The 18072-nt window shown below is 40.9% G+C and overlaps 1 protein-coding gene across 6 annotated transcripts in view; it reads left to right on the top strand.

Moving 5' to 3' along the window:
- The window catches only part of LOC117417832 (ankyrin repeat and fibronectin type-III domain-containing protein 1-like), a 198234-nt gene extending 184447 nt beyond the window's left edge, over nt 1-13787 (top strand). For 4 of the 6 annotated variants that reach the window (XM_059035633.1, XM_059035630.1, XM_034030198.3 and 1 more), the window contains 11 exons: nt 2886-2988; nt 3308-3440; nt 3685-3804; nt 5695-5910; nt 6112-6278; nt 7996-8146; nt 8854-9022; nt 9572-9738; nt 10220-10433; nt 11202-11809; nt 12837-13787. In XM_059035633.1, coding sequence (XP_058891616.1) covers nt 2886-2988; nt 3308-3440; nt 3685-3804; nt 5695-5910; nt 6112-6278; nt 7996-8146; nt 8854-9022; nt 9572-9738; nt 10220-10433; nt 11202-11809; nt 12837-13124 — 2336 coding nt within the window. In that variant the 3' untranslated portion in view covers nt 13125-13787. Of the gene's footprint in view, nt 1-2885; nt 2989-3307; nt 3441-3684; nt 3805-5694; nt 5911-6111; nt 6279-7995; nt 8147-8853; nt 9023-9571; nt 9739-10219; nt 10434-11201; nt 11810-12050; nt 12163-12836 lie in introns of all 6 variants that reach the window. The other 2 variants (XM_059035634.1, XM_059035632.1) reach the window with 2 other exon arrangements.
- Nucleotides 13788-18072: the final 4285 nt, after the last annotated feature.

The following is an 18072-nucleotide window of genomic DNA, read 5'->3' as shown; positions in this document are numbered from 1 at the left end:
TGAGGAATTGCCCCCTCACCCACCCCCCCTCGCTTTTAAAAACATGTTTAATTAAACTGTGAAAGCCCCCTTCACTGGGGCTGAGGAAACAGCTTTATGCCAAGCTGTCTGTCTCACTCAGCATTTAGGGTTTTTGTGTTATTTTTTTTATTTCAGTATTCCTGGAGGACAAAAGTCTCTTTAAGTCCATCTTGTTCATGTATTTATTTAATTAAAATATTTCAGCTAGAGGAGCTTAGGGGCTCCAGGCATGGTTTTAATGAATTGTTCAGTACCCAGAAAAAAAACTCAGGAGAAACTGACCTCCCTGCATGTGCAGTAAAAGAAAAAACTTGCCTGTTCTGAAACAGAATGCACACAATTAGCAAGATAAAATTGTGATTTCAGGCACAGTACTGTATGAAAATTATATTATAAACCCCCTGTCCCACATATATTTGATATATGTATAGTATTTTAAAAGTTTAAATACCTACGTAATTGAAAACTAATGAATCTTAATGTTTTATCCCTGTTCAAATTTCTCAAGAGACTTTGAAATAATTATTTTCAGTGTTGTGATGCCATTTTTTACAGAAGGAAAGCCAGATATCAGGTTTTTAAATTCAAATATATGCTTGCTATAATGAGTTTCATCCCACACTGCAAAGGACAAGGGTCTGTAAGATGGTAATTTAGGTGACAGCCACAAATTAAACTATGGAACTTGTTTCACCTTTAATTGAACTACCATAGGGTGTATTGTGTCTATTGCCACATTATATTTTCCATGTGTATCCAATGTAGGATCACTTATGCAATTTTGCAAATTAAGATAATTTTGCCTACTTTGCATCTGTATTGTGAGCTCCATCTTTAACACATGCCCTCTCTTAATATGTATCACATCTTATATAATGCTAAACAGTATACTGAAGACTGAGGTTGTGTAACAATGACTCTCAAAAATGATCTTAAAATTGCACAAGTGAAGGGGCATCCAGTAAAGGCGCATCCAGTAAAGGCGCTCCATGTGGAGTGCAGGATGTGCCCTATAGTCTGGACGTCGCGAGTCCAGGCTATTCCTGTGCTGACCGAGGATGGGAGCTTCCAGGGGCAGCGCTCAATTGGCCGAGCGCCACCCGGGGGGAGGGAGGGTTAGGTCGGCCAGGGTGTCCTCGGCTCACCGCGCACCAGCGACCCCTGTAGTCAGGCCGGGCGCCTGCGGGCTTGCCTGTAAGCTGCCCGAGAGCTGAGTTGTCCTCCGATGATGTAGCTCTTGGGTGGCTGCATGGTGAGTCCACAGTGTGAAAAAAAGCTGACGGCACACGCTTCAGAGGACAGCGTGTGTTCGTCTTCGCCCTCCCGAAAAAAAAAATTTGGCCATTCCAAATTGGGAGAAAATAATCAAAATAATTGGCAACGACTAAATAAAAAAAAAAATAAAAAAAAAAATTGCACAAGTGAGCCTACGTAGGATTTGATGCACAGAAATATAAATGTGGCGGTAGACAATATATATTTTACAAATATGGCCTCTGGCAGTTCCATTTAAAGGCGTAACAACTTCTGTAGTAAATATTTCATTTTGAAGGCAAAATTGCCATTGTATAGTCCAGGGGAAGTTAATTTTTTTTTGTCAAGGTCCAAATTTTTTGGTCATGGTAAGGTTAAGGTCCAGAGAAACATTTTTCACACTGTATCTGCCCCTGTCCCACAAACACACAGGCCTAGATAGGGATGCCACCTTTTCCACAGACCAAACCCAGACATATTTCTGTCAGTCTAGGTCTGTCACAACTGCAGTATACTGTAATACAGTTTAACACAGTACCACCAGATTGCGGTACAAATCAATAATCATGCAGTATACACAGTATTGTGCTCTTGATATTTCTAACAATCGAAATTGCGAACCAGAAAAATAGTAGCTATATCATGGTACGTTAGAGTCTAGTCTTACCTGAGAGAAGTAGCTGTGGTGATGAGTAACGGCGTGGTAAGTCAGTGCAATTTCTGAAGTGACGATGCTGTCTGCCTGTTTTTTTTCTTTCACAAATAATTTTTCCAGACAGTCACTGGATTTCTGAGTCTGAAAAGCCTGTTTGTTCCCATTTTTTACAACAACCACAGTTTCTGTACAAATTACACAAACCAGTTGAGCATTTGGACGAATTGCCAAAATAAAGCAGTAAGTATCAGTCCATTCTTCTTTTAAAAGAACGGTTTTCTCTATCAACTCCAATCATGCGCTGCAGTTGGCGAAAAAGGTAGAAAACAGAACTGTTTCCGACAATATGACAGAGCCTATGAGTGTACAGTGAGAAACGTCATGGATTCAATGCACATTGTATTGAAGAATTCATAAGCTGAAAGCGGTCCATTCAAAATCTACTGGCAGTCCGGATTTGACCCGCAGGCCGCCTGTTGACTACCCCTGGTATAGACCCTTGTCTATTGAGAGCTGTATAGCAAGAATGTATAGGGAATATTTTGAATGGATATGATTTAAACTCGGCCCTAGACAGCTGTCACAGAGCTGGGTGTCTGTTATAACTCAAGTGCTTATAACCTGCAAGTATACCCCTTTCACATTACACGTCCGTTAATGGAAATCTTTGTTTTCGGTTTACAGCCCCCTTCACAGCAATGTCTGTTGCTGCAAACCCTTCCCCACACATCACTGCTTTTAAGAAATGAACTCTGGATTCATTGAAGCTGAAACATGTCTGTTTTTAATAATTATGTTCTATACGTGTATTTTTTACGATCATTTCTAAAGATTTATTTATTTTTTTAAACGTGTGTCCCATGATTTAACCCCATCAGCATGACCAAGCCTATTTCACCTTCTGTTAATTTATAAGACAGAATTGTAAAGGTCATTGTGTCGTTGTTTTTCCAAGCAGAGAGTTGCAAAGTTCAGCCGCAAATCAGAAAGCACTCTGTATCGAAGAGTTTACGACATCTCTTCCAGCCGACCAGCAAGTTTGTGAAAACTCTCAAAAGGTAAGTTTTTTTATTATGGATACTGATTTTTGGGTCTTCAAGTGGCTCGCCTGGATAACGGCGTCTGCTAATAAATAAATAATAATAATAATAATAATAAAGGCACGACTGCGTGGTGCGCAGGGCAAGTCATACACTCAGGGGGCGTGCAGGTTTGTGTCCTGGCTGTGACAAGTTCCCAGTCTTCAATGGGGTTTCCACAGAGAGAGTTTTATTAGCCCTGGCGCTCCCACAAGTTAGGGAGGCAAAATCCCTAGCTGGAGTTTCTCTTCATACAGCGGACAGGCTACTTGAATGATCTGCCTATTTTGTCTTGAAGGGGGTTGTATTTGACGTCAATATTCTACCGAGATGACAACATCCTGGTAACTCAGGAAGACCAGATTCCCATCATGGAGATTGATGACTCCTACTCCAGCTCCCTCGTGCAGGACTTCCTGTGGTTCAGCAAGGTAGGCATGTTCACACCGAAGCTCTATTAGATTTGTAATGGTATTTGTTCCTGTATGTGTGTGTATGTATATGTGTGTGTGTAGAAAATTGAGCAATTAGAGACAGTCATAATGATTGCAAACATTGTAAAAAAAAAAAACAACAAAAATGTAATAAACTTGAAATTTGTCTGACTGTGAACACACACCTTTACTCTTTAACATAGAACATTCTATATCAGCATGTCCCTTCTGGTCCTTGCAGGTGTCCTGTCTGTGGGAGGATATCTCGTGGCTGCAGCAGTGCCTCAGCCCCTCCCAGTCTTCCTGCTCCTGCACCCTTCAGACTCGACTCAAGATGCTTCAGGCTGTCTCCCAGCTTCAGGTCACACAAATATCTGCTCTCCCCTGGGCTTTTCTTAAGAACTTAAGAGAAAGTTACATCCCTGTGTCTCACCTAGTAAAAGCACTGCCGCTTGGCGTGCAGGCAAGCCATCTACCGGCCACTCTCTGTATAAAAGAAGCGCCTTCTCCCTCCATGTCTTTCTCTACTGAACTTCCTGTGGTGTCTGTGCTGTTTGAAATAGGGACTGGGGTTGATCCCTTTAAAGACTTCAATCAGGTCCCCCCTAACTCTTCCTCGTCCCCCCTAACTCATACCATTTAGCCCTGGAACTAGTCTCTTTCACTAACTGGCTGTTTATAACAAATTTCCCAAGCATTGAACTGCTTTAGATGTAAATAAGAACATAAGAAAATGTACAAACGAGAAGATGCCCATCAGTGCCGGTCCAGTTCCTAGTAGCTAATTGTTCCAAAAAAAGTTGTCAAGTCAGGTCTTAAAAGATGACAATGCGATAACACGGTACCCCATTCCATACCCTCACCACTCTCTATACAAACAAGTGCCTCCTACTCTCTGTTGTAATTATTGGCTAGGGTTAACTTTGTCAACTTCTTTTAAGACTAACACTAAAACCACCGCGGTTATACTCGTACCTAAAACCTCCGCGGTTATACTCGTACCTAAAACCACCGCGGTTATACTTGTACCTAAAACCTCCGCGGTTATACTCGTACCTAAAACCACCGCGGTTATACTCGTACCTAAAACCGCCGCGGTTATACTCGTACCTAAAACCGCCGCGGTTATACTCGTACCTAAAACCGCCGCGGTTATACTCGTACCTAAAACCGCCGCGGTTATACTCGTACCTAAAACCACCGCGGTTATACTCGTACCTAAAACCACCGCGGTTATACTCGTACCTAAAACCACCGCGGTTATACTCGTACCTAAAACCGCCGCGGTTATACTCGTACCTAAAACCGCCGCGGTTATACTCGTACCTAAAACCACCGCGGTTATACTCGTACCTAAAACCACCGCGGTTATACTCGTACCTAAAACCACCGCGGTTATACTCGTACCTCGGCCGTCATTATGATGTTACATTTTAAACAACATCAATATTAAAATGAAAGACAAACTATCAGATACAACTCAAAAGTTTTATTCAAGGATATCATATCAAACATCTGCACAGCTGAAACTCTGTATTTAAATGAACAATTAAACATAAAAGGGTTTATTTTCTAACTTTCCCACATATAGAAAATAGAAATACTTCAAAAAAAATTTAAAAAAATATAATAAAATAAACATTTCAAAAGAAAATAGTGTGTAAACAGGTGTATGTACATACAAAACTGTAAAAACTAAATTATTTTTTTAATTTAAAACGAAAGTGACATGTTTTCTCTTGCGTGTGTCGTGTAGCACTGAATCCAGGCTGCGCAGCTTCAAGATGAAATCTCTCCTACTGATATTTTCCCCGGTGCTTTCCTTGTACAAAACGAAGGCATTGATGGCTGCTAGGTCCAGTATAGATAACAACAGGCTGGTATATAAAAATAAAATAGAATATTGTAGGTTATATTCAAAATAAAAACATGTATTGTAGAAGGCAGTCAGAATTATAACGTCCTTATTTTCGTAATCCTGCCTCTCAAACGCCGTCAGGGTATTTAATACATGTATTTAGGAAAAGTCATAAACGGACAACCGCATAACTTTCAGACATGCAGAGTAACTTAAATGTGAAAACTTTAAACAGTCAAAATGACTGCCGTGGCGGTTCTAGTGTTAAAGGCTTCAATCAAGCTCCCCTAACCGTTCTTCCCCTAATGCTGTGAAAGGGGGTCCATTATAGATAGTGTTTTTGATCATAAAGACAGCAAAGTTCTGAACCAATGATTGTTTTCAATTGAACAGGGCATGCTGGGAACCCAGGATCTGGGAAGGGTTTACTTTGAGCCAATTAAAGACAAGCATGGGAATGCGCTGCTGGTGACAATACGTGACCTGGGTTCGAGTCAGTCCCTGGAAAACGTGCGATGGACTCAGCTGAGCAAGCTCCAGATGCAGCGCAAGTCCATCTCGTCACCGGAAGAGCCTACTGCCCTGGACATGCTTCTCATCACACTGCACGTAGGACTGCTTCACAATGATGCATCAGTATTGTGGATTAAAAGTCACGTCCCCATACATCAGTAGTATTGTAGTGTACAGTATTGTGGCAGGAATGGGCCTTCACCTGATTAAAAAGGGACTTGCAAGACAGTTGCCAATGTATTTTAAAGCCTTGATTTAGCGCTTTTAACCCCTCTGGTTGTTGACTGTGTGTTTCAGGAGAAGCTGGCCTATCACAGACGCAGCAAGCAGGCCCTGTCTCCAGGCCTCTACTTGGGGTACCTGAAGCTGTGCAGCTCAGTGGATCAAATCCGGGTTCTGGTTCCTCAGAAACTCCCAAACATGCTGTGCCACGTGAAAGTGCGACACAACCATAACATCTCCAGGTACTGGGGGAGGTGGGGCACAGTCTGTGGGAGCTATTGGTTACAGAATGGATGTCCTATAAATTATAGTATGACTTTGGTTTTTCACACCTCGATTATAAACAGCTGTGCCTTAACCATTGCCATAGCAGTGTGGAGTAGTGGTTAGGGCTCTGGACTCTTGACCGGAGGGTTGTGGGTTCAATCCCCAGTGGGGGACACTGCTGTTGTACCCTTGAGCAAGGTACTTTACCTAGATTGCTCCAGTAAAAACTCAAATGTATAAATGGGTAATTGTATGTAAAAATAATGTGATATCTGTATAATGTGAAATAATGTATAATGTGATATCTTGTAACAATTGTAAGTCGCCCTGGATAAGGGCGTCTGCTAAGAAATAAATAATAATAATAATAATTGCCATTTCAAGGGTGAGTATTTGATGTGAGCTACATTTTCATCCTAAGAGGCCTGACTGAGTAGCCAGCCATGCGGGAAACCTCAGCTGAGTGCCACAGCCACGGTTAAACAAAAACAAACAAATGGAACAATTCACTGCACCGACTCCCATAGCCTACATTTTCAAAATTTCTTCCACGTATGAACAAATCTGAAATAAATAGGACTGTCCAGCGCTATTGATTAGAGTTTGGGCTCAGTGCATATTCTGTTCATTCAGAGCAGTGACTATAACTGTAGTTTTTTGAAGTGTACCATGTAAACACTGATAGAATAATGACCATCTTGCTGGATTGATCTTCTGTTGCAGGCCCTCACAGGTTCCCTCTTACAGGTGCGAACCCCAATGTAAGGGTTCTCCACAGTGGTGAATTAACAATTATTTCAGTACATGCGTTTTTTTAAAGCACAGAAGTCTTACTGTATAGCGGGGCTGTCCAGCGGAAGGCTCTTGAGCCATGTAAGGCTCATTGAGCACCACAGTTTGGCTCTTTTCAAAGAGGTGTATGCTGGGCAAGCTATAGTTTCTGGTAGAAGCAAGTCAGAATGTAAATGATGTGTGTGTGTAAACATGGAAGAATTGTAGCTAACAAAATACCTCCATAAAATGTATTCACCATGCACATCTATTCATTTTCTATGTCTCAAATATATCGTTTTGAAAAAAAAAAAAAACTCACTCTATAGCAAACATGTATTTTCATTTTAAAACATGATATCTGGTACTATACTAGGTTAAAGAAGCCATGCTTTTCTGTACAGTCAAAATTATAGTAAATCATTTTAGTGAACTGCAGCACAGCAGCATGCAATGAATACTGGACAATAATAGGGAGGGAAATTGACCCCACCACATTCACTGGCTTCTTTCCTGTCAATAACCAATCAGCTGCTTCCACTATTGACCGACATGCTTTTTAGCCAGTAACATGATCTGACCCAGAAGACACTGCTGAGGTGAAATGATGCAAGGGGTACAAGTGCAAACAGATAACCGAAGAAAAAGCATAGAAACTTAGTTTCCTTTACCTAAAGTAGCACCAGTTATCATATTTTAAAATGAAAATACATGTGTGCTATAGCATGTGTTTATATTAACACTGCACATTAGAGACCTATGTACAATTACTTTAATGAGAACAAAAGTACTGGAGAGGTGTGTAGACTTGGTTAAATAGCCTTTCTCTTTCTGGCTCTTCAAGAACTCTGAAGCGTGTCGATATTTAGGCAGTGTGGATAAGGTAATAGCTGATACAACTGGTGGATGTTTGTTTCCCAGGGAGGAGTGGGAGTGGCTGCAGAACCTGAGCTCCCTGGATGACTCTGTCCTGGCTGAGCAGAACGCAGAGAGCCCTCAGAACCTCATCCTTCAGGACCTGCAAGCGGCAGCCAGAGAGCTGATGGGACAGATCAACATTCCAGTCAATCAGGTAGGATCACGAGCGAGCCATTCACAACATCTGAAAGTTGGTCGATTATGTTTTCTATCTACTCATTTCCTATTGTTTACCGGGATATATCTGTCCGTTGTCGCATTAAGTGGCCTGACAATTAACAAGTTTCATGATGTTTCAGCAAAGAACCGACCTCAAAACAAATACTCCAAAGGGAACACATATTGGAGTCTATTCAACATCTAAGCTGATCAACTGCTTATCTTATTGGAATACACCAAGATGCCTCCAAAAAAAGTTCATTGATGATGATACTGTAAAATGATTTACTTGTTACTGTTTCCTGGTCACTCCCTTTCTGTTTAAGCAAGAACAAAACTGCCATAATTAGTTCATAAATAACTTTAAACAGTGTTTCGTACGATGTTCAAGACATTGGATAAAACTTTAGCACTATTTGTTTATTAGTTATGGATGACCTATGACAACACTGAGAAATGTCAGTGTTTGTCTTAATATGTATTCCTAATTTAAAAAAATAATTTAGAGTCCCATATGTGAGATTTACTAATTACAAGATTATCGATAGTAAGAATCTGCAGGTTGATTTTTTACATGCACATACTGAAGATTTAGGATCTACCTTCTAGAGTATGATGCTGATTTCTGAAATTTACAGCAAGGCCGATTTGATATGTAAATTAGCAGCATAATTGATTCTGATATCTCTGTTTCTGTGGTAGGCCCAGCACTTCCGTATCTACAGCCAGGAGGTCCTAGAGTTTGGGGAGAAGGTCTCGTTCCTGCTCCTCCTGCCCCCTTCAGATGACGTGTGCACCGTCCCTGGACAGAACAACCCCTACTCCCCCCGCTCCGGCTTCCTCACGCTGCCCCTGCAGATCTTCGAACTGGGTAAGGCTCCCATCGGGCTGGGACAAAAATTTCAAATAGGGGTGATACAATTCATTGTGCATCGATAGAGCAAGATACTGCTCTACATGTATTTATCATGATGGAAAGTGTGTATCCCGATACATGACCAAACGGACTAGGCTCTAGTATATATGTTTATAAGTTCAGATGCTGCAGCAACATAAGAAATAGAAGACAATTTATGAATATGATTTCTATTGGTCTTGGTTATAGTTGCTATGAAGACCTATCTCCAAAACATTTTGCCAGTCACACTTAAACATTAGTAAGCCAGTTTTATACCAAATAAAATGTGTTAATGATCATGCTTTACCACCAGCCAAGATCAGCAGCTCTGCATGACCAGGATTCAAACCAGCAAGCTCCTTATCACATGACCCGCCCTGCACTCTAGTGGCCTTTACTACATGATCATTATTACACATCATACAAAGTAGCCCCCTACATGTAGTGTATTTCCCCGTGGCTTGAAATCAGAAACCCTTTTTTCACACAGAATCTAACCGTATCCTCCCTTTGTTTCTCCAGTCCACTTTTATACGTACAGCCAGGCGTTTATCGGACAGTACTGTCGAGTGTCAGCCCTGCTGGAGCTGGAGTCACTTATGTCCCAGCAAACCCTGCGCGAGGCCTTCTCCGAGTCAGAGCTTCTGGCGGCCAAGCAGAAACACCAGCAGGTCCAGGAGCACGTGCAGGTGAGGTAACACAAACAGGGTTCCAGGATTGTTCTCCCATTGGGCAATACTGACGAGGTCAAGGACTTTCTCAAAGGGAGTTCTAACTTTCAAACAGTGTTTGACACATTTAAAGGTCAAGAAAAATAATATTTTACATACTTGAACTATAGTGCTCCCCCTCTATAACAGTGAAGTCAGGAGCCTTAGGTAAGAGACCATGCTATTTATGTTCTGCATTAGAAGAAGAATACAAGTGCTGGTGTATTGGCATTATGCACACTCACAGGTAAATGGTAAGATCCAACAGGATATAGTGCATCAGTGCTAAGTAAACCTACTGCAAAATAAATAATCAAATGATGAGCATGTCTTGGATCTGGTGGGATTCATAATATTGACAGTTTTGTTTCGTTTGGTGTAGTTGTAAGTGATTAATAATGACAGGTTTTCTCTGGCTTCACTGCACAAATTCTACTGAATAGTGTGTGCTTTTCATCAGCAAATGGAAGAAGTCTGGAGGGAGATGCGATGGATTATGGACGCTCTTCAGTATGCCAGGTACAAACAGCCATCTGGAGGGATCTCGCTGGCCTGGATAATCGACTTCTCTCAGGAGGCTGTGAGTGAGAAACCTCGCTCTACCACCTCCTCCCAGCTCGACTACCTCCCCTCTCCCACCCCCTCCCCAGAGACTGGCCGCAAGCACAACTCAGGTGAGTCCGGCCAGGAGTCAGGGTTCAACTGCTTTCAATACTGCTTGTCAATCATAATAGGAAATAATTTAGACAGAAATGCACTAAATGCACACTATTTCATCAGCACCGCCTGGCCACTTTATTACCTGTACTCAATATCGGATTGTCCGTTTGCCCTGACCACAGCCCCTACACAGCATAGACTCCACATGATGCCCGAAGATGTCTCAAGGGATCCATTAACTCGATTGATATTTCAGACTTGACAAGCCTCTCCCACAGTCTTTACCACTGTCTCTCACTAGCCGTTTGCGGCCACAGCTGCCTGTCTTGGAGATCACTTTCCTTTTGTTTTGTGATTGCTGATCCGCTCCGATGATTCTTGAAGCAACCGAACCAACATGACTGTCTTCGCTACTGTGGCACCTGCTCCACATGCATCCACTAGCACGCTTCTTTCAAAAGCTGCTAGATTTTTGCCTTCCCCATTTCTGGTAGACTGCTTGCAATAAGATGCTTCCTAATGATTAAACACCCTAATAGTATTTAGTGAAGTGAGCACATATTCCTGTTATAAAATAAATTACTTGTCCCATGTTTTTGAGCCTGGATAAAAAATATAAAATAAATATTGTGGTTTGAAACCATGACACATGAAATTTCATTTCTATTCATGTCTAAGAAGCTTCCTCACTAAACAGCCTGAGATTACACATACAGTTCTGTAACATACTTCTGTTTAAACCCCAAAGGAAATTGACCTCCAGTGCACTTCTATTCCCTCAGATCTGCATGGGATCTCCGATGAAGAAGGTTCCTCTGAAGTCTTCCTGGCTACAGACAGTGATTACGACTCAAGCCGAGCACAGAGCCCCCGGGACCTAGACCTCATCTCCTCCTCGCCCTCCTCCTCCTCTATGGAGCCCGGGTGCCCCCGCATAGGCAGCAGGGGACTTCGCGACAGTGCTCCTGACGTCTTGCTGGCCCATGAGCTGCAGCCGGCAGACCCTGGAGAGCACAGATGCCCCCCTGAGCTTTTCGACAGCGATTTCATTCTTCCGAGCCGACAGATCGAGCTCTTGCGCATCACCGAGAAGAGACAGGCCTTCTGTGTACGGACCAGCAGTCTGGAATTCCCCGCACCCGACCCCGGCCCCTCCCCTCGACGAAGATGCCCCCGTCCATCCTCCGTCGACCGCTGTCCACCCTCCAAGGACGCTCAGCCAACCCTCCCCCCTCTCCATGCCCGGGCACGCTCCGAAGAGGGTACCAGCGGCTTCCCTGAGACAGCCAATGAGGTGCTGCCATCCAGTGAAGGAAGGAGGCCCCGTCACGTGAACCTGAGGGTGTATCCTCAGTACAGGACTGGACTGTCTAAGGAAACCAGCGTGAAGGTACTGTGTGTGTTTATCATTTGCTGTTTCAAATCTGTTCCACTACATTTCTCACATGACGACAGGTTTAGAAATGGTAAAGCAAATATGTATTTTCATTTTAAAATGATATCTTGCACCAGACTAGTCTGTTTGCTTGCCTTTACTTTCAAGCAGTCTTGCACTCTCCAGGACATTTCAACTGGGGAGTGAAATTGTCCCCACCCCTTCAACACCTTCTTTCCTGTCATTAACCTACCAGCTGCTTCCTATTTTGACCGACAAGCTTTGCAGCCAGTACCATGCTTTGACCCCAGAGATATTGCTGACGTAGGAAATTACCTAGGAAGTGTAAAAGTAACAAGCTAATGAAGGTACGCTTTCTTTAACTTACTGTTGTATCAGATGTAATTTTCTTAGTTTTAATTACATATTTTTTATAACATGGTTTCTTTCAGTCCGCACGTGTGACACCTACATAGTGAATGGAAGTGTGTGACACGGTTTATGGAATTGTTTCATAAGCTATAACTACTTTAAAGTACATAGAGCCAACAAAACAATGCCAGCCTAACCCTAATTACTGTCATTTGTAGATTTGACATTTTCCCCTTTCTTCAAGGAGCGGACAGTAAATGTACTTGAATTATTTTGTTAGCTATACGTAGATAAGAAGCTTCAAATGTAATATTATTTTTATGATGTTTGTAATCATTATAAATGGTTGTTTGCTGTTTTTGCCTGCCCTAGATACGTGTAACATAGGTCAGATCAACCAAAGTGTCTTGGAGAAATAAGAGCCAGCACTATCTAGTGATCTCCTACTTTGGATCAGGTTTTTTTTTGTTTTACTGACAATGCACTGCTAGATGGCGTTGGTGCTTACTCATATAAAGACACTTTGGGTGATCTAGCCTACATTACATATGTCTATGGCAGGCAACCTAGACCTGAAGAGCAGCTATACCACTGAGAATGACTGCAAACATCAGAACAAGATAAGGGGGCAGTAATAGTCTTGAATTTTACCTTCATTCCTTCCTCACAGCTTTGCGTCACTCAGAAAACTACGGCGAGGGAGATTGTGAGACTGGTTGTCATGGAGATGAACAGTGTTTCCAGGAGGCTGCTGGGAAGCTTGGAGGAAGTTGTGTACAGAGAGGAGCAGCTGGAGCACTTTGGGCTGGTGCTGGTGGTGGAGGAGACGGAGAGGTGGCTGCAAGATGACTTCCAGCCCCTGGCACTGCAAAACCCATGGACTCGAGGGAGGCTCTGTGTGAGAATGAAGGAATACTCCCCTCTCTCACTGCAGCTCAGTCAAGCAACCACAGTGTGAGGAGCCATTGAGAACTTCACACAAGCTTGTGTCTGGTTATGTTTTTTTTTTTTTTACCTGAGAAACTTTCTTATTAAATGAGAATTTCACAAAGGACCTCTGAAATCTTTTCCTGGCCTTTCAAAGCATCCCGGGTTAATCCAGTTTTTTAATCCTGAAAGTTGCCTTTTTACCAAAGACTTAAAAAGTGACTGAATATTTATTATTAAAAATATATGTTAAAAGAGTTATTGTGGATATTTGTATTAAAAATGGAGCAATATTCTTCTTCCAGATTTTGAGGTATATATGAAGGCTGGAATCTTCCAGAACAAGACTTTAAGAAAACAAAAGTTTTTTAAAATGATTCAAAGTCCTTTGAATTTCATAGTGTCTCCAGCTGGTACATTACAGTGTTTGTGTAGATGAGTGGTTTTCGGTTGCACAAGTTCATGTTATTATTATTGTTGTTATTATCGTTTTGTTTTTTATTCGTAACTTTACAAACTGTTGTTTTAGTGGTCTGATGAAGTGAAAAGCCACAGACTCCCTCTCTCCCGAAGCTTTGGGTCTGTCCATACAAGCTTGGAGAGAGTTGTTTTGTTTATTTTGTGATTGGATTGTGTTAGCACAATAGAAATACTGATATCAAGTTGCAATATATAAACATTGGTTCTATCTGTATGTTTCTATTTCGCATTGTATTTTATATGTATTACTTAAAGAAAAAAAAAAAAAAAAACTAACATTACTTTTTTTGACGTTGTAATGACCTGGCATCTCAGCCCATTGAATTGAATGGAAAAACAAGGCCTGGATGTGAACCGCAAAGCATACGGTTTAAAGACAAATGTCTTATCATTCAACTATGAGCAAGCCCTGAAGTGGAGAGGTAAGTCTTAATCCGATTGACCACTAGGAGGAAATTCTATTACAATGTGCATGAAGCAACAAAAATGAACAGAAAAAGATAAGGCTGATATGCAGGTCCCAACTCGGATACAAGTCCCTCCTGCATTCTGGCATTACTGATGCACATGGAAACAAAAGTTATAATATAAAACTGGTCCCAAGCTAGTCTATGAAAACGGGACATTGTGGCCTTGGAGACAATCCAACGAATTCCAGGGCATAAAGTAATGAGCTACGAAGATTGAGGGAGATGCATTTATTTAGCTTTGAGCAAAGAACAATTACAGGGCACTTGATAGAAATGGTTTGCAGGGTAGAGAAGGCAGGTTTTGTCCTGGCTGTGGGGAGAGCTCAGAGAGTGTCACATTGGTTCTCTGACCGTTGTATTTCTGCAGTGTAAACAATTAAGAAGGCATTACATTGGTCTCATTATACATCAGGACAGAGATACGGTGCCGCCTAATTGGGATACTGATAACCGAGATGTCTGTGTGTGTAGGTAGATAGATAGATAGATAGACAGACTGACATAAACCTCACAATGTTGTATTTTGCCTTCAGTGGGAGGAACGAGAGAATTTCACCAGCTACCTGAAAAAGCCCTGGACATACACCTTTCGAATTTCATCTAGTCAGTAAAAAAAAGAAAATAGGGACAACCAATTTCTCTCAAGCATAGCAGCATAACCTACTCAGACATAACAATGAATGCAGCATTTTCTACAGCAGCACGTTGCAGTTTACACAAACAAATAAAAACTAGAAAGTAATAATATGGGTCAGAATATACTACCACACAAAAATATGTCTCTTGTTAGTTTTGAGTTAGCAATACTCTCGTGGCTACTCACATCTCAAAACCAACTAGAGACATATTATTTTGTGGTCATATTATTATTATTATTATTATTATTATTATTATTATTATTTATTTCTTAGCAGACGCCCTTATCCAGGAAGACTTACAATTGTTACAAGATATCACATTATTTATACATACAATTACCCATTTATACAGTTGGGTTTTTACTGGAGCAATCTAGGTAAAGTACCTTGCTCAAGGGTACAGCAGTAGTGTCCTCCACCAGGGATTAAACCCACGACCCTCCGGTCAGGAGTCCAGAGCCCTAACCACTACTCCACACTGCTGCCCACTACTCCACACTGACCCATTCTGACCCATATATTATTCTCTATATAATATAGCCATGGTCCAGGAAGTTAACCAGGATATTAATTATTAAACACATAATCAGAATAATTAAACAAGTAACCCATACATTTTTTTATCCCGTATTTCAACATATATAAAATATCATTATGCAAAGCCAGTTTTGTTATTTTCCAATATTATAAAGTTTGTAAAATTAGATGATGCAGTGCAGAATCGGCCCCATAATTTACTGAACCAATGTACCTATAGTGGAACTAATATTTGGAACTCCTATTATTAGCTGCTGACATTAACTGCAGCGCGTCAGGAAACGTTAGATGCAATTATGAGTGAAACAGAAAAAAAATGAAGAGACTGTGGATATAAATGCCAATGGGAAGAATGGCATTTCTGGTAAAGCCTTTTGTACTTTGTGCTGGCATGAATTCACTATCGGGCATGGAGGCAAAACTGAGCAAAAGCAGCACGCAGCAACCGATTGGACATAAGAAAAGCACACAGGCCAAAGGTATGACAGATATTAGCAAATTCTTTGTCTCTTCAAACACTGAAAGTGTCAGAATTGTAACATGCAAAATTGTAATCGTTTACCACACAGTTAAACACAGCCTTGGTTACAACAGCATGGACTGTGGCAATAAGCTTACAAGTGAAATGTTTTGCAATTTAAATATTGCTAACAAATTGTGTTGTGGAAGAACCAAGGTAGAGCTATTAGGTGACCAATGTTTCGGCCCCAAAGTCTGTGAGGGAATGTTTACAGGATTTATTACCTTCGGCCCCAGAACCGCCCATGTGTTTCTCTGTAGCGACCAATGCCTCAAAGGGAACAAGAAGATGTTTCCGTTGTGCCTGTGATTACCATATCAGATGGTGTACAGTGCAAGTTACTCAATTTTTATGAAAACAGTGATGAATCTGCAAGTGGCATTCATTGTACTGTAATGAACTGCCTAGAGAACCACCAGCTTAACGTTAATTGCATTACTGCAGACTCTGCTTATAATGCAAAGGTGAACTATGGCAAATACAAGTCTGTGTATAAGTTGTTATGTATTGAAAATGACCACATTTTGAAGGCGAACTGCCCTATACACATAGCCCACAATAATTGCAAACCATGCAAGTGATCAGCTGTCAGTTGACATAGAAACGATTGTGTTGAAAATTTTACAGCCATTGTCCGCAAAACGCAGAGAACTCAGTTTTATTTTTTAGTTTGTTGAAATTGAATGGAAAGAAGTACTATGACATGTGAGTACAAGATAGCTATCCCTTAGCCCAGCAGTCGACCGACTTTTGAGAAACTGGCCAGCAATTACAGCCTACTGCAAGTCACTAGGAGAGACTTGCCCAATAGGTTTGAAGAACATTTTCACAGAAGATGGCAAGTGTGCCTGCATTGTGTTTTTTCCACAACGTGGCTTGTTGTGTCTTTGATGAACTTGTGAGAACGTTGGAGGAATCAAAGCTGTGCATTAGTGACGCTAAACCAGAAAGAGGATTGTTTTTTTGGATTCCAAGCCAAACCGATGGAAAAGCTACTACCACAACAAAAAGCGAAGGTAAAGCAAGACTTCATTAAGTTTTATGACTCTGTACATTGAGGGTTTGATTTCTCTTCTGACAACGCAATGATGAAACTGAAACCCGTTGGCCTCTACAAGAAGCTTTGGAAATTTGCATAAACTTCCAGTTATTCTGCAAAGATTTCTTCATCTCTGAGTGCTGCAAAAAGCATCAAGAAATACTCCTGGAAAATGTATGTGAGTTCTGAATAATAATAATAATAATAATAATAATAATAATAATAATAATAATAATATGTGTGTGGGGGGTGGGGGGGGGGGGGTTGGGTGCTAAGAAAATGGTTGGCAACCCTGTGTGGTAACCCTACTCTTGATATTTTCTAGGCTTTATTTAATTTGGGGCCTATTTTGTTGCCAAGGCAAAGGAATAAAACCATTCAAACAATAAAAAGCTAGCAAGAAATTACTTGGCTGCTTGCTGAAAATTTCCATTTGCCTTTGCATTTCAAGTGGTTGTATCTAACATGATACCGGTCTCAAATGTGTGTTGGTTTTTTTTTGTAATCAAATTTTTATATACCAAATGCAAGAAACACATAACAATAAGGAACAAATAAGTTGTTTAACCCCCCACCCTCCACATAGCCAATACCCCAGAAATCCTGAATACACAAGAAAATATAGAACAGAAAAAAAGAGAAGAAAAAAGAAGGCTGCTCTCTGAAAATCAGAAGCCCTACAAAATGACCGCCAAAGCAGTCATTTTCACTGCCTTTTACAATACATGTTTTTATTTTGATTATAACCTACAATATTCTATTATCTCTATTATTCTATTATTATTCTATTATTCTGTTATCTCTACTGGAGCTGGCAATCATCAATTCTTTCGTTTTATACAAGGAATGCACTGGGGAAAATATCAGTAGGAGAGATTTCATCTTGAAGCTAGCCACAACGCTTCATCAGAAACATTTCGATCAGAAAACTGCAAAGCAGCAGGCTGCAGCAGCTCAACCTGGATTCAGTGCTGCACCACGAGTGACACACGCAAGAGAAAACATGTTACTTTCATTTTAAATTAAAAAATTTGTTTTGTTACAGTTTTGTATGTACATATACCTGTTTACACATTAGTTTCCTTTGAAATGCTTATTTTATTATAGTTTTTCATTTTTTGAAGTAGTGTTTTATATGTGGTAAGTTAGAAAATAAACCCTTTTATGTTTAATTGTTCATTTAAATACGGCGTTTCAGCTGTGCAGATGTTCGATATGTTGTGGGTGAATAAAACTTTTGAGTTGTATCCGATAGTTTGTCTTTCATTTTAATATTGATGTTGTTTAAAATGTAA

The sequence above is a fragment of the Acipenser ruthenus genome, chromosome 13 (assembly GCF_902713425.1).
Source record: "Acipenser ruthenus chromosome 13, fAciRut3.2 maternal haplotype, whole genome shotgun sequence".
In the NCBI taxonomy this organism is placed as follows: domain Eukaryota; kingdom Metazoa; phylum Chordata; class Actinopteri; order Acipenseriformes; family Acipenseridae; genus Acipenser; species Acipenser ruthenus.
Note: the sequence above shows the minus strand (reverse complement) of the source record. Positions and strands in the feature narration are given on the sequence as shown.